The 13,488-nt window shown below is 39.4% G+C and overlaps 1 protein-coding gene across 3 annotated transcripts in view; it reads right to left on the bottom strand.

The window, feature by feature from the left end:
* The window catches only part of col6a4a (collagen, type VI, alpha 4a), a 155,193-nt gene that overhangs the window by 93,102 nt on the left and 48,603 nt on the right, over positions 1-13,488 (bottom strand). For all 3 annotated transcript variants that reach the window (XM_043719263.1, XM_043719260.1, XM_043719262.1), the window contains 3 exons: positions 6,857-7,002; positions 6,501-6,593; positions 6,353-6,406 (listed from right to left, as the gene is read on the bottom strand). In XM_043719263.1, the coding sequence (XP_043575198.1) occupies positions 6,353-6,406; positions 6,501-6,593; positions 6,857-7,002 (293 nt within the window). The remainder of the gene's footprint in view (positions 1-6,352; positions 6,407-6,500; positions 6,594-6,856; positions 7,003-13,488) is intronic.

The raw sequence follows: 13,488 nt of genomic DNA, 5'->3' as shown, positions 1-13,488 counted from the left end.
CTGATTTCTCCTGATATTCCTCTCACATTTTCTCCTCTACCACACCAGGGACTCGGGTTCGATTCCACACTCAGGCAACTGTCTGTGTGGAGTTTGCATGTTCTCCCCGTGTGTGTGTGTGTGGGTTTAGTCTGGGTTGTACAGGGTAGGTGCATTGGCCATGCTAAGTTGCCTATGGTGTCCAGGGATTCACAGCTAGGTGGATTAGCCAAAGGTAATGCAGAATTAAGAGGATAGAGTGGGGGTGTTGGGTCTAGGTTGAATGCTCTTCAGGGGGTCAGTATGGACTTGATGGGCCAAATGGCCTGCTTCCACACTGTAGGCATTCTATGATTAAGAGAAGCTCACCTAGTTCCTCTTCTCTCTCTCTCTTTTAACATCTGCATTATTTTTCATGTCCCAATCACCCAGTTTCTGCTCAAATATTATCTGTCCTAATATCTCTGCACTAAGAAACAGACAGCTTATCTTGTAAAGTCCATGCTTTAATTTTTTTTTGTAGTTTTGATTTTGGATTGAAATGGGAAGAGAACTGCTTGAAAAGCCAAAGATGGCTGGGGGATGACAGCACATTTTAAAAGCAAGTTATCTGATTGTCGGAAGTGCTATTTACAGAGCTGTTTGTGCAAGCAGTGGGGAAGGTCTAGTTACAGATAAGTGAACTCGATCAGTGAAACTGAACATAACTATAATTAAACCACATTTCCCTGTACCAGCGTGTTGGACAGAATTTGTTTTTGGTGCAGATGAGATACTTTAAGTCTCAAGTAAGTTATTGGTCATTCCATTTTAAGGGTGGAAGAAATGTTGACATTCAGATTCTCAAAGCGAGCACGGCCTCAGTCAATTACTATAGAGTCATAGAGATTTACAGCACAGAAACAGACCCTTCAGTCCAATTCATCCATGCTGACCAGATATCCCAACCTAATCTAGTCCCACATGCCAGCACCCGACCTATATCCCTCCAAACCCTTCCTATTCAAATTGTCATCCAGATGCCTTTTAAATGTTGCAATTGTACCAGCCTCCACCAATTCCTCTGGAAGCTCATTCCATACACCTACACCCTCTATGTGAAAACGTTGCCCCTTAGGTCCCTTGTATATCTTTCCCCAATCACCCTAAACCTATGCCCTCCCCCACCCCAACCAAAAGACTTTGTCTACTTATCCTATCCATGCCCCTCATGATTTTATAAACATCTAGAAGATCACCCCTCAGCTTCCAACGCTCCAGGGAAAACAGCCCCAGCCTATTCAAGCTCTCCCTATAGCTCAGACCATCCAAACATGCCAACATCCTTGTAAATCTTTTCTGAACCATTTCAAGTTTCACAAAATCCTTCTGATAGGAAGGAGATCAGAACTGCTTGCAATATTCAAAACATAGCCTAACCAATGTCCTGTACAGCTGCAAAATAAGCTCCCAACTCCGATACTCAATGCTCTGACCAGTAAAGGAAACCATATGAAATGCTTTCTTCACTATCCTATGTACTTGTGACTCTACATTCAAGGAGCCCTGAATATGCACTGCAAGGTCTCTTTGTTCTACAACACTGCCCAGGACCTTAGCATCAAGTGTATAGGTCCTGCGAAGATTTGTTTTCCCAAAATGCAGCACCTCACATTTATCTAAATTAAACTCCATCTGCCACTCCTCAGCCCATTGTGCAATCTGATCAAGATCCCATTGTAATCTGAGTTAACCCTCTTCACTGTCCATGACAGCTCCAATTTTGGTGTAATCTACAAACTTACTAACTATACCTCTTATGCTCACATCCAAATCATTTATATAAATGACAAAAAGTAGTGAACCCAACACCTATCTTTGTGGCACTCCACTGGTCACAGGCCTCCAGTCTGAAAAACAATCCTCCACCATCACCCTCTGCCTTCTACCTTTGAGCCAATTCTGTATCCAAATGGCTAGTTCTCCCTGTATTCCATGAGATCTAACCTTGCTAACCAGTCTCCCATGGGGAAACTTGTCAAACGCCTTACTGAAGTCCATATAGATCACGTCCACCACTCTGCCCTCATCAATCCTCTTTGCTACTTCTTCAAAAAACTCAATCAAGTTTGTGAAACATGATTTCCCACGCACAAAGCCATGTTGACTATCCCTAATCAGTCCTTGCCTTTCCAAATACATGTATATCCTGTCCCTCAGGATTCCCTCCAATGATTTGCCCACCACCGACATCAGGCTCACTGGTCTGTAATTCCCTGGCTTGTCTTTACCACCCTTCTTAAATAGTGGTACCATGTCAGCCAACCTCCAGTCTTTCGATACTTCACCTATGACTATCAATGATACAAATATCTCAGCAAGTGGTCCAGCAATCACTTCCCACAGACTTCTCAGGTACACCTGATCAGGTCCGAGGGATTTATCTATCTTTATGTGTTTCAAGACATCGAGCACTTCCTCCTCTGTAATATGGACATTTTTCAAGATGGTACCACCTTTTTCCCTAAATTCCATATCTTCCATGTCCCTCTCTACAGTAAACACTGATGCAAAATACTTGTTTAGTATCTCCCCCATCTCCTGCAGCTCCACACAAAGGCAGCCTTGCTGATCTTTGAGGGGTCCTATTCTCTCCCTAGTTACCCTTTTGTCCTTAATGGATTTGTAAAAACCCTTTGGATTCTCCTTAACCATATCTGCCAAAGCTATCTCATGTCTCCTTTTTGCCGTCCTGATTACCCTCTTAGGTATACTCCTATTGCCTTTATACTCTTCTAAGGATTCACTCGTTCTATCCTGTCTATAACTGACATATGCTTTCTTCTTTTTCTTAACCAAACCCTTAATTTCTTTAGTCATCCAACATTCTCTATACCTACCAGCCTTTCCTTTCACCCAAACAGGAATATACTGTCTCTGTTCTCTCATTATCTCATTTCTGAAGGCTTCCCATTTTCCAGCCTTCCCTTTACCTGTAACATCTGCTCTCAATTAGCTTTTGAAAGTTCTTGCTAATACCGTCAAATTAGCCTACCTCTAGTTTAGAACTTCAACTTTTAGATCCGGTCTATCCTTTTCCATCACTATTTTAAAACTAATAGAACCCTAACCTAATGCTCTCCCACTGATACCTCAGTCACCTGCCCTGCCTTATTTCCCAAGAGTAGGTCAAGTTTTACACCTTCTCTAGTATGTACATACACAAACTGAATCAGAAATGTTTCTTGTACACACTTAACAAATTCCTGTCCATCTAAGCCCTTAACACTATGGCAGTCCCAGTCTATGTTTGGAAAGTTAAAATCCCCTACCATAACCACCCAAATATTCTTACAAATAACTGAAATCTCCTTACAAATTTCTTTTTCAATTTCCCTCTGACTATTAGGAAGTCTATAATACAATCCCAATAAGGTGATCATCCCTTTCTTATTTCTCAGTTCCAACCAAATAACATCCCTGGATGTATTTCCGGGAATATGCTTTTTTAAGTACAGCTGTTCCATGATTAATACAAAAACAGACTTTGCTGGGAAAGATCGGCAGGTCTGGAGCATCTGTGAAGAAAAATCTGAGTTAACGTTTGGGTCCAGTGACCCTTCCTCAGAACCCTTAGGGATCCAAAATGTTAATACTGATTTTTCTTCACAGATGCTGTCAAACCTGCTGACCTTTTCCAACAACTTATGTTTTTGTTCCTGATTGACAGTATCTGCAGTTCTTTAGTTCATGCTATGATTGATATGTCATGGAGTTAGCTATTCTACCTATACTTCCTGATAGAATCTGAGGAACACTGCACAAAGTCCAACCTTGTCTTAGTAGATTCCTTCCTTCCAACATTCAGGAAGAATCCCTCTCTCTTAAGCTCCTCACAACCTCCAGGAATATATCAGGGAGCTAGCACCAGTCCAGAATAAACAAATTATTTCGCTCATTTCTCATTTCAAATTCCTCTGAATTCAATTTTTGGATTGGCTTTTTAAACATTGGAGTTGAGGCTGTATCATGTCTGATAGATCAAAGTTGCCTTTAACTAAATGGTAGAGCTTTGCAGCAAGTTGAGCTCAAAAGACATTTAAGAATATTTACATCATGGAAAAGTAATTAATCAGATGGGAAGATGCAATTTAGCCATAAGCATCTTGAAAGATGTCGAGTCAATATTTGTCCCAGACATGTAAACTAATACCACATTACAAAAACCATACCAAACTAAAAATCACGCTTTTCTACACAGAACACGACCTTGAGGTTTTGTGAATATCTGTTTCTAGCATTCCCTTGACCAGTAACAAATGGATTTCTACTCCATGACTCAGCCAGCACAGCCAATAAGCAGATGGGTTCCATCAGTGGAATCAAAAACTAAGTTTTATTATCGACAATAACTCAGCTTTATTTTAGAATAATTCAGTACTTTACTACATTCTGGTTCTGATGTAAATATTTGAACATCTTAAGATTATTTATACAGTTTCATTTCAAGCAAATTCTCCACAAAAATAATGCAAACTTTCCAAACTCGTCACAGATTTTGAGTATAATCTAACCCTTTTAATTCAAGGTTGCTGAATTAAAATAACATGGTAATTACATTTGTTTCAGAATATAAATTTCCACTGCATAATTAAATTTTTTTAGCATCAAGGAGTGCTAATAATAGCAGCAGACTATAATGCAAACTGAAGGAGCAAACAAAATATTTTATCATCTCAGTTCTTTAATATATTTCCTTTGCATAATCGATATGAGATACTTCGACAGTTTAGTGGAGAAATTTGGAAGGTGCCACATGCAGGTCATGAAAATTCTTTCGAACTAGAGAATTCCATGAGCCACAATCTACACAGCCAATATGGTATAATGCAAAATATCGTCAAGGAAACTCACTGAGGCCACCCTTCGTCTACCCCTCAAGAGTCATGTTGTCTATTTCCGCAAGCAATTGTTCCCCACCTATAGCTCCTGGCTAGATTAGAGTGAATCAACAACTAAATTCTGCAGCATGTTATTTGGGAGGAAATACAAAAGAAATACAAATGTAAGGCGATATTGTAACTATCTTGTCTAATATCCTAGTGGTGTTTACATTCACATAACTGAGAGCTGGAATTATGTGCAGGTGGTTATGAGTCATCCCAGCACAAAGTTACCACCCCTGCAATATCATAGATATATTTAAATAAAGATGTAACAAGTCAAAGAAATATTTAATGATGTCTTCACAGTTATTTGATTATACAAGATGTTCCTTCTTATTTAGCAGTAATTGTAAAGCTTCTCAGAACATTTTGGAATAACTACAAAATGCCTTCAAATTCCAAATTCAGAAACATACAAATTCCATCGGAGGCCAGAAATAAATTTATGAATTTTTTTTGATACTTGTAACAATTGTGAGCTGAAAATGCTGCTGGGTAGATAGGCTGTCCACACTTGAAGCACCCCAGTTTTCCTGCCTGTTGAATTAACGGAAAATTGGACCGGGGATTTTAATTTATATCTGATTTATTTCATCTCAAGACAGGAAGGTTAAATGCTCATATTTTCTAAGACCAATTTCATCTCTTTCAAGTTGCCTTTTGCAAAGTTAATTTTACCAGTGTTGTGCAATTCATGGTTCAGGAGAATTAGAATTGATTCTAAGTTGCTACAAAGCTTTATTGGTGACCTCAAATAGACCTAACCCCCATCTCCAAGCCAATGACCGACCTGCTGTGAATTCCAGAGGGATAGCCCCTAACTGCTCCAAATGCCTGCCTATTGAAGCAGTAGATCCTTTGTCAGATGCAAGTCAGAATGCCATGTTACCCCACAGAGAATCTCAATTATTAATTTAAGAATTACAAGTCTCAAGAAAACTGTTTGTTCTCATTTGCTTCACGAATGCACAATCTGAAAAAAGACTTTGGGAGGTAATGTTTAAGTGATGTTTATGTGCGAGGAGGAATTCTGAGGTTAATTCCCTCCTGTATGATCATGACACCTCACCCAAGCTCAATGTAACTTGCTGCTGAGTTGGCAGTGACAAACATAATACATCAAGTTGCCCATTTGGTGTCTGCTACTCACCTTGTTCTCTCTCTATATATGTGGCAAGTGCCTTCAGCCTGTTTGTCCAAATAACAGGATGTTCAATACTTAAAATCGATTCCATTGTAACCTGCATTTGAAGCAGTTTACAGTTTTAGGTAGTATTCAAGCTATCCTATTTTGTGAGATACCTGCATTGGCTTTCTCTTATGTGCATTTATGGAGAAGTCATCCCTCTTTATTCTGACACCTGGTAAATGCCACAAATCCCAGAAATAAGCAACAGTGGCTGCACTTAAAAGACAAACATTCAAATCCATTTAAAATACCAACTCACTTGTCCTCCCTCTTCTCCTGGATAACCTTGAAGTCCCTTTGCTCCTCTTTGTCCCTAAAACATGAACACATCAATTAATGAATAGAAAACACACTTCTTGTTCAAAATTCCAATTAGCAATCAAAGTGCACATATATTGATAACTTACTTTCAGCCCTTTGATCCCTTGCATGCCAATCAGACCTGGTTCTCCCAAGCAGGTGCATGCAACATTACAACACTTTGTTTCCATGGCTGAACTCTGCAGACAAACATTGTATTATCAATACGATTTAAGCAGCATATTGTGAGATTAACTTCTAAACATAATTAAGAAACTAAACAGAAAACTCTTCATCTGAGGCAATTACACATATTGATATTAAGAACACTCACAAACAACACATTAATAAAACTGCTCATTGAAGTGTCACTAAATAAATGGGGTAATTTGTTTTACATTCCATTTTTGTACAGAAAGCTACAGAAGAACAATTCCGTCTTGCTCTTCTCAGGATCACTTACGATTTGTTTCATCAAGGCATTTCCAATATCGTTCATTTCAATTGATAGCTGTTGTTTGTATCCATATCCAGTTCCAAATTCAACATAATGCATCTCATCCACATTCACAGCACCTTCCAGAGCCACTGTGATGAGTGTGTGGATTCCTGTGAATTATAAAATGCCTATTTATTATTGCAATTACTATCGATAACTGAGTAATATTGAAGGTTGGATGGTTTATAGCCTGTGTTAAACAGATGGGAGATTTTTTAAGTGAGTCTATAGAATAAGGTGGAATACATGCTCAGAATAGAAATAAAAAATTAAACTAAAATTAAAACCTTCTGAGGTAAATCATTGCAAATTGGCAATCCTTTCGATTGCTTGCATGTTTGGCAGAATGGCCAAGAACAAAATATTCACCAATTTTTTTTTTGAATTGGAATTTATCCAGGCATTTCATTGTACTGACTGGCTCATGATCACGTACCTTTCTTTCCTGCGACATTTCTAACTGCACAGTTAAAATGGAGCTCATTCTGCGGCTCCCTACCACACAATTTTACCAATTCAAAATACTTTTTTGAACTCACTTGTTTCCATCAAATAGGTGGGGATGCAGGACAAAAATAAAATCTTAAAAATTCAGTCCAATAATCATGAACGAAATGATGACTGATTTTGTTTTTTGCAAAAACTATCAATGTTTCCTAACCCAATCTGCAATAACTGTCCAACTTGGACAGTTAAATCTTTCAATTAAGTGAAACGTGACTGGTGAGAATAAACAGCTCACTTGTCAAAGATTTCATCCTCCTGCTCAATTTTATTAATCCTGTGTGCGGCACTACATTGAATGCTTTTTGAGAATCCAGATATACTGCATCCACATTTTTATAGGATCCCTACAGTTTGGAATCAGGTCATTAGGCCCAACAAATCCACAGAACATCCCACTCTAACTCAACCACCTTCCCTATCCCAGTAACCCTGCATTTCCCATGGCTAACCTATACATCCCTGGAACCTATGAGCAATTTAGCATGGCCTATCCACCTGACCCGCACATCTTTGATTCTCACTTATCCTTAATTAGTAGCTCCTCAAAAAACCCAAATCTGAAATAAACCATGATACTTCTTCAATAAATCCATATTTATTTAGACCAATCATACTGGCTGAAACCTTCCAATCAGTATCAAAACCTATTTTCCAATGATGACCAATAAATTACATTCCTCGAATTTTTCTGACTTTGCTTCGAATATAAGATTCTGTAGAATTCCTTCAGCACATGAAATCTCAGAGGGAGAAAGAAAATCTGCCCCAAAGCCAAGCCACGTCACCACCAACCCCACCCTGTCCCCAATACCGCCACACCGGACCACCTTCAACCTCCCCATCCCAACCGTATGCACTAGCCTCCCATATTGGAAAGAAAAGGTTCCAAAGTTGCTCAATGTGTAGATGAATGAGTGTACCTGTGAATGAGAAGGTGCGTTGATGGGTAGGGTAGGTGTGGTCAAGTGGAAAAATCAATAGGATGGTACACAAAGTAGGAAAGTGGGTAGGCCAAGAGTTAGTCGAAAAGAGCCTTGTTGGGGGAGGGGATAGGAATGTTGGAACTGGTTATCAGGAGGACCCCAAGAGTTCAAGGGAGGGAGGAATCAGGGAGTTTTGAGAGGGGAGTTACAGGTTCGAGGGCTGAGGGTCCGACAGTCATTTGCACAATTAGCTAGGAGTTTGATGAAGATTTTTCTAGCATTTGCTGAGTAATTATGCAGGTAATAAGTGAAACTGTCCAAAGACTGCAAATGTAAACTTAGAACTGAAGATTTCTTTCGAGGATCGTGGGATGAAGGGAATTACTTATTAAAACTTTGAACTTCCGACTTTCTTAGGAGTCAGGATTTCAGGACTTCAACAGGATCCTGACACTCATCCTCATCAATCCTTTGGTCTCCAATGATCCAGTGACCAGAAAATTTTGTGAAGCATGATTTTCTAAGTGCCCTGCAACAAAGCCCTATGAATGAATTCCAGTATTTTCCCAAAAATTGATATCAGACTAACTAGCGTTCCCTACTTTCTCTCTCCCTTTCTCGAATTTGGGGGTTGGGGGAGGGGCGGGGTGGATTATATTTGTTATCTTGCCATCTCTTGGAACTTTTCTCAAATCTAAGGAAATCTGGAAAATCAAAACTAACATACCACTGTACCTGTCGCTGCCTTTTTAATCTCTAACATGGAAGCTATCAGATCAAAGGGATTTGTCAGCTCTTCGTTGTGTTAATTAATTAGTAGTGCTTCTCTACTAATACCCATTTCTTTAAGTTCCTCATTTTTAATAGACTCTTAGTTACCCACTATTTCTAGCATTTGTTTGCAAGATATACCAGCACTGTCACTCCAATACTGCACTGCTGGTTATTTTCCACATATTTAATTGTGGGATGGGAAATGGACATGTTTTACAGAAAGTGAAGGCAGCAGATGCTGGAGATTAGAGTCAAGATTAGTGTGGTGCTGTAAAAGCCCAGCAGGTCAGGCAGTATCCGAGGAGCAGGAAAAAACCCGCTCCTTGGACCTGCTTTGCTTTTCCAGCACCACTCTAGTCATGTTTTACAGGTAATGCTGTTTCTATTTCTGATTCAGTGTGAAAAATAAGGCTGAAACTAAGCTTCAGCCAGAAGTGCTAAGTGGATTATCATTTTGACCTCCATGTGGGATCTCATATGTCATTAATTCCAATCTTCAACCAACTGGACTAATTCCATGTGATATCAAGAAATGATGGTAGGAAAAATCCCTGAGCCCTGTGAACATCCTGGTAGAATGGCTGAAGACTTGCACTTTTAAGCTACCAGCATCCTTAGCGAAGTTGTTTCAGTACAACGTGACAATATGAACAAATTCTCAAATAGTCCTGCTCACAAGAGCCAAGCAAATCCAGGCTGGCCAATACCTTCCCCTCAATTTACTCCTGATCATCAAAGTGATTGAAGTCATCGTTTACAGTGCTGTCATATTGTTCATACTGAACAAAAAAAATGTTTAGTAAGGCTCAGCATGGGTCAGGATGACTTGGTTCCCTGCCTCATTAGAGTCCTGATCCAAAAGGGAACTATAGAACTGACGAAATTAAGTGAGGGTAGTTTTATACAACGTGTGACATCATGGAGCCCTAGCAAAAGTAAAGTCAATAAGAATTGCAGGAACTGTTCCAATGTCTGGAATCATGTCTATCTCAAAGGAATATGGCTTTGGCTGTTGGAAGCTAATAATCCAACACTCAGGACATTGCTTTAGGAGTTCCTCAGACTAATGTCCTCAACCTAACCATCTACAAGATGCAAAGATCCATAGACAGCACCTTCCTACCCCACGACCATTTCCATATTGAAGGGCAAGGGCAGCAGGTACTTGGGAACACCATCACCTGCTGGTTCCCCTCGAAGCCACTCACCACCTTGACTTGGAAATATACCGCCGTTCCTTCACAGTTGTTAAGTCAAAATCCTGGAATTCCCTCCCTGCCGGCATTATGGGTCAATCCACAGTAACTGGACTGCGGCGGTTCAAGAAGGCAGCTCACCATCACCTTCTCAAGGGCAACTAGGGCTGGGCTATCAATGCTGACCAGCCAGCAACACCCAACTCCCACACATGGATAAATAAAACAAAATTACAAAACTGATGCATTTAAAATGTACCTAGCCCTAGATAACATCCTTCTAAGGTGCAAAACAATGCTTCCTACCTCAATAACTTCAAAAGGGGAGCCATTTGAATTGATAACTCTGCATTTGAAATGTTGATTAATTCAGCAACATGACAGTGTGAGACCTGACCTGCATCCTGGATTAATCAGTGCTCAGAGTTGGAAAAATGACTCATTGGAACAAAAGCTTTTACAAATTCAAACAGCATAAAACTCACCAGACAGCAAGCTCACACGGCAGAGCTCCAAGAACCAGTTCTGAGGAAGACGTTCCCAACGGAGTGTTTTTACAAAGGGGATGAAAATCAAACACTTTTCTTTTTAATGGGCATCAGAGAGTCCTGATACCACACAACTGGTGAAGAATAAGGAATCTTCTCTCGCTCACATTATCTAGTGCTCAGTGGAACCTCATTGTGCAAGATAAGACTTACAGAAGACTTTGCAGCAACACATTGAAGCAATGGTCCTAACAGTATCGCATAGGGATTTTATTGGAACTTCCTTTTTATAAGTATATTTTGTTTTCTTTTAATCTTGGTACCTCTAATTTATTGTGAATAACATTATCTTTTTATCCATATGGGAACTATCAGGCATTACTTGTAATAAACTAAGTTTTAGCAGGTTTAAACTGAAGCTTGAATGCTGATCTATTTTAATTAAAATCATTACAATTAAAAAGGTTGTAAGATCTCTCTTCATCGACAGTTCACTGGCCACATGTTTTATCCACGTGGTGGTTGTGACATTAAAAATCACCCAACAACAAAATATTAGCAGTGGTCAGTTGCCTAACTGGACTATATAAGTCAATATACACATGATAAGTATAGAGCTTGTCTAAAGCAAGCCAATGTTTAAGAATTCTGCAGTAACGCATCTCCTAACTCCCCTAAGATTGTCCACCATCTACAATGACTAAGTAAGGAGTTGATAGATAACAGATCTAATAACACACAAAGTTCAATGCCATTCAAGACAAAGCAAACCACTTGATCAACATCCTCTCTGTCATATTAGACATTCACTCGACTTCTGTGTCAATGGGGCTGCGGAGGAGATGGTTGAGAGCTTCAAGTTTCGCGAAGTAAGTGTCACCAACAATCAATCCTGGTCCATCCACGTCGAAGCAACAGTCAAGGAATCACACCAACATCTTTACTTCCTCAGGCTAAGGAAATTCAGCACGTGCTCAATGACTCTGATGAATTTTTATAGTTGCACCATATAAAGCATCCTATCCAGCTGCATCACAGCTTGGCATGGCAACTGCTCTGCCGAAGACTACAAGAAATTACAGGCAGTTGCATGGGCAGCCCAATCCATAAGGAAAACCAGCTTTCCTCCCACTGACTCTACCTACACTTCCTGCAGCCTCAGGAAAACAGCCAAACAAATCAAGTTCCTCCCACCCTGGTTATATGCTCTTCCACCTTCTTCCAATTGACAGAAGATACAAAAGTTTGAACACATTCGAACAGATTTAAGAATAGCTTCATTCCCACAGTTATCAGAACTCTGATATGTTAGAATTGCTCTTTCTCTGCACCTTCTCTGTAACGGTAATGCTGTGTTCTGCATTTTGTTCTATTACCTTGTTGTACTTGCATAAGGTTCAATTTATCCTCTTAGCATGCAAAACAATCCTTTTCATTGCATCTCTGTACGTGTGACAATAATAAATTGAATCAAATCATTCCTACCATAATTGACACATAGCGCTCGTATGGCTCACATACAAGATGCACTGCAGCAATTCAAAGACTCTTTTGATAGCCCCTTCCAAACCTGTGATTTCTGGGACAAAGACATCAGATACATGGGAACTCCACCATGTCAACGCTCACTTCTGAGCCTCACACCATCCTGACTTATTATTAACACCACTATTCCATTATCACTTGATCAAAATCCTGAAACTTCTTAACAACAAAGACAGTGTACTTACAATGGATGGACTGCAATGATTCAAGATGGTAACTCATCGCTAAGTTTGCAAAGACAATTTGGGATGGGCAATAAATGCTGTCTTTACCAACAAATGCTCATACCACAAGACTTACTGCAAATAAATCAATCATCTCACATAAATGTTTATTAGATTCATTAACAGAAATTATGCAGAACAAATGAGTTAATCAACTCAGTCAGTCTCAGTCACTATAACTGGCAATGTAAGTGTTGCAAGAACAGTCCATCAATTCTGTTTAATATGAATTTACCAGACACCTATTTCTGTGCAAATGATAAAAAATTAGCTCACTCACCTCCTTTATTTCACCTGCTGAGGGTGTGTAATGGCTTGTAATTACCTCAAGATGAAAAGACACTTTTTCACATGAAGGATGGTGTATGTATGGAATGAGCTGTGAGAGCAAGTGGTGGAGGCTGATATAATTACAACATTTAAAAAGCATCTGGATGGGTACATGAATAGGAAGGGTTTAGAGGGTTATGAGCCAAATGCTAGCAAATGAAACTAGATTAGTTTAGGATATCTGGTCAGCATGGATGAGTTAGACTGAAGGGTCTATCAAAATTACACATGTTCACTAACAAGCCTAATCCATATTTTAGCCCTTAATCTTGGTTAATGTAATTCTTAAAGCAGCTGTTTTTACAGCTGTGTTTCATGAAGGAATTAATGGAATAGCCATCAGTTGTTTTTATGTTTATTTCATATACCTATTACTCATTGGGAGTCTTGATCTCATTCTTTACTTCGGCGGTCTGTGTATTAATCAAATAATCACCAGTATGTGGAATGTATGCAAAGGTGAAAGTCTGTGCAATGATGTCATATATACACAGTTTGTACAGCTGTTTTTAATTCAACAGCACTCAGAATACTGGCTGCAAAATCTGGTTATTGTCTCATGTACAAATTGAAGACAAGCTCAGAGAAACATTAAATTGACAACAATTG

The sequence above is a fragment of the Chiloscyllium plagiosum genome, chromosome 29 (genome assembly GCF_004010195.1).
Source record: "Chiloscyllium plagiosum isolate BGI_BamShark_2017 chromosome 29, ASM401019v2, whole genome shotgun sequence".
NCBI classification, from domain to species: domain Eukaryota; kingdom Metazoa; phylum Chordata; class Chondrichthyes; order Orectolobiformes; family Hemiscylliidae; genus Chiloscyllium; species Chiloscyllium plagiosum.
Note: the sequence above shows the minus strand (reverse complement) of the source record. Positions and strands in the feature narration are given on the sequence as shown.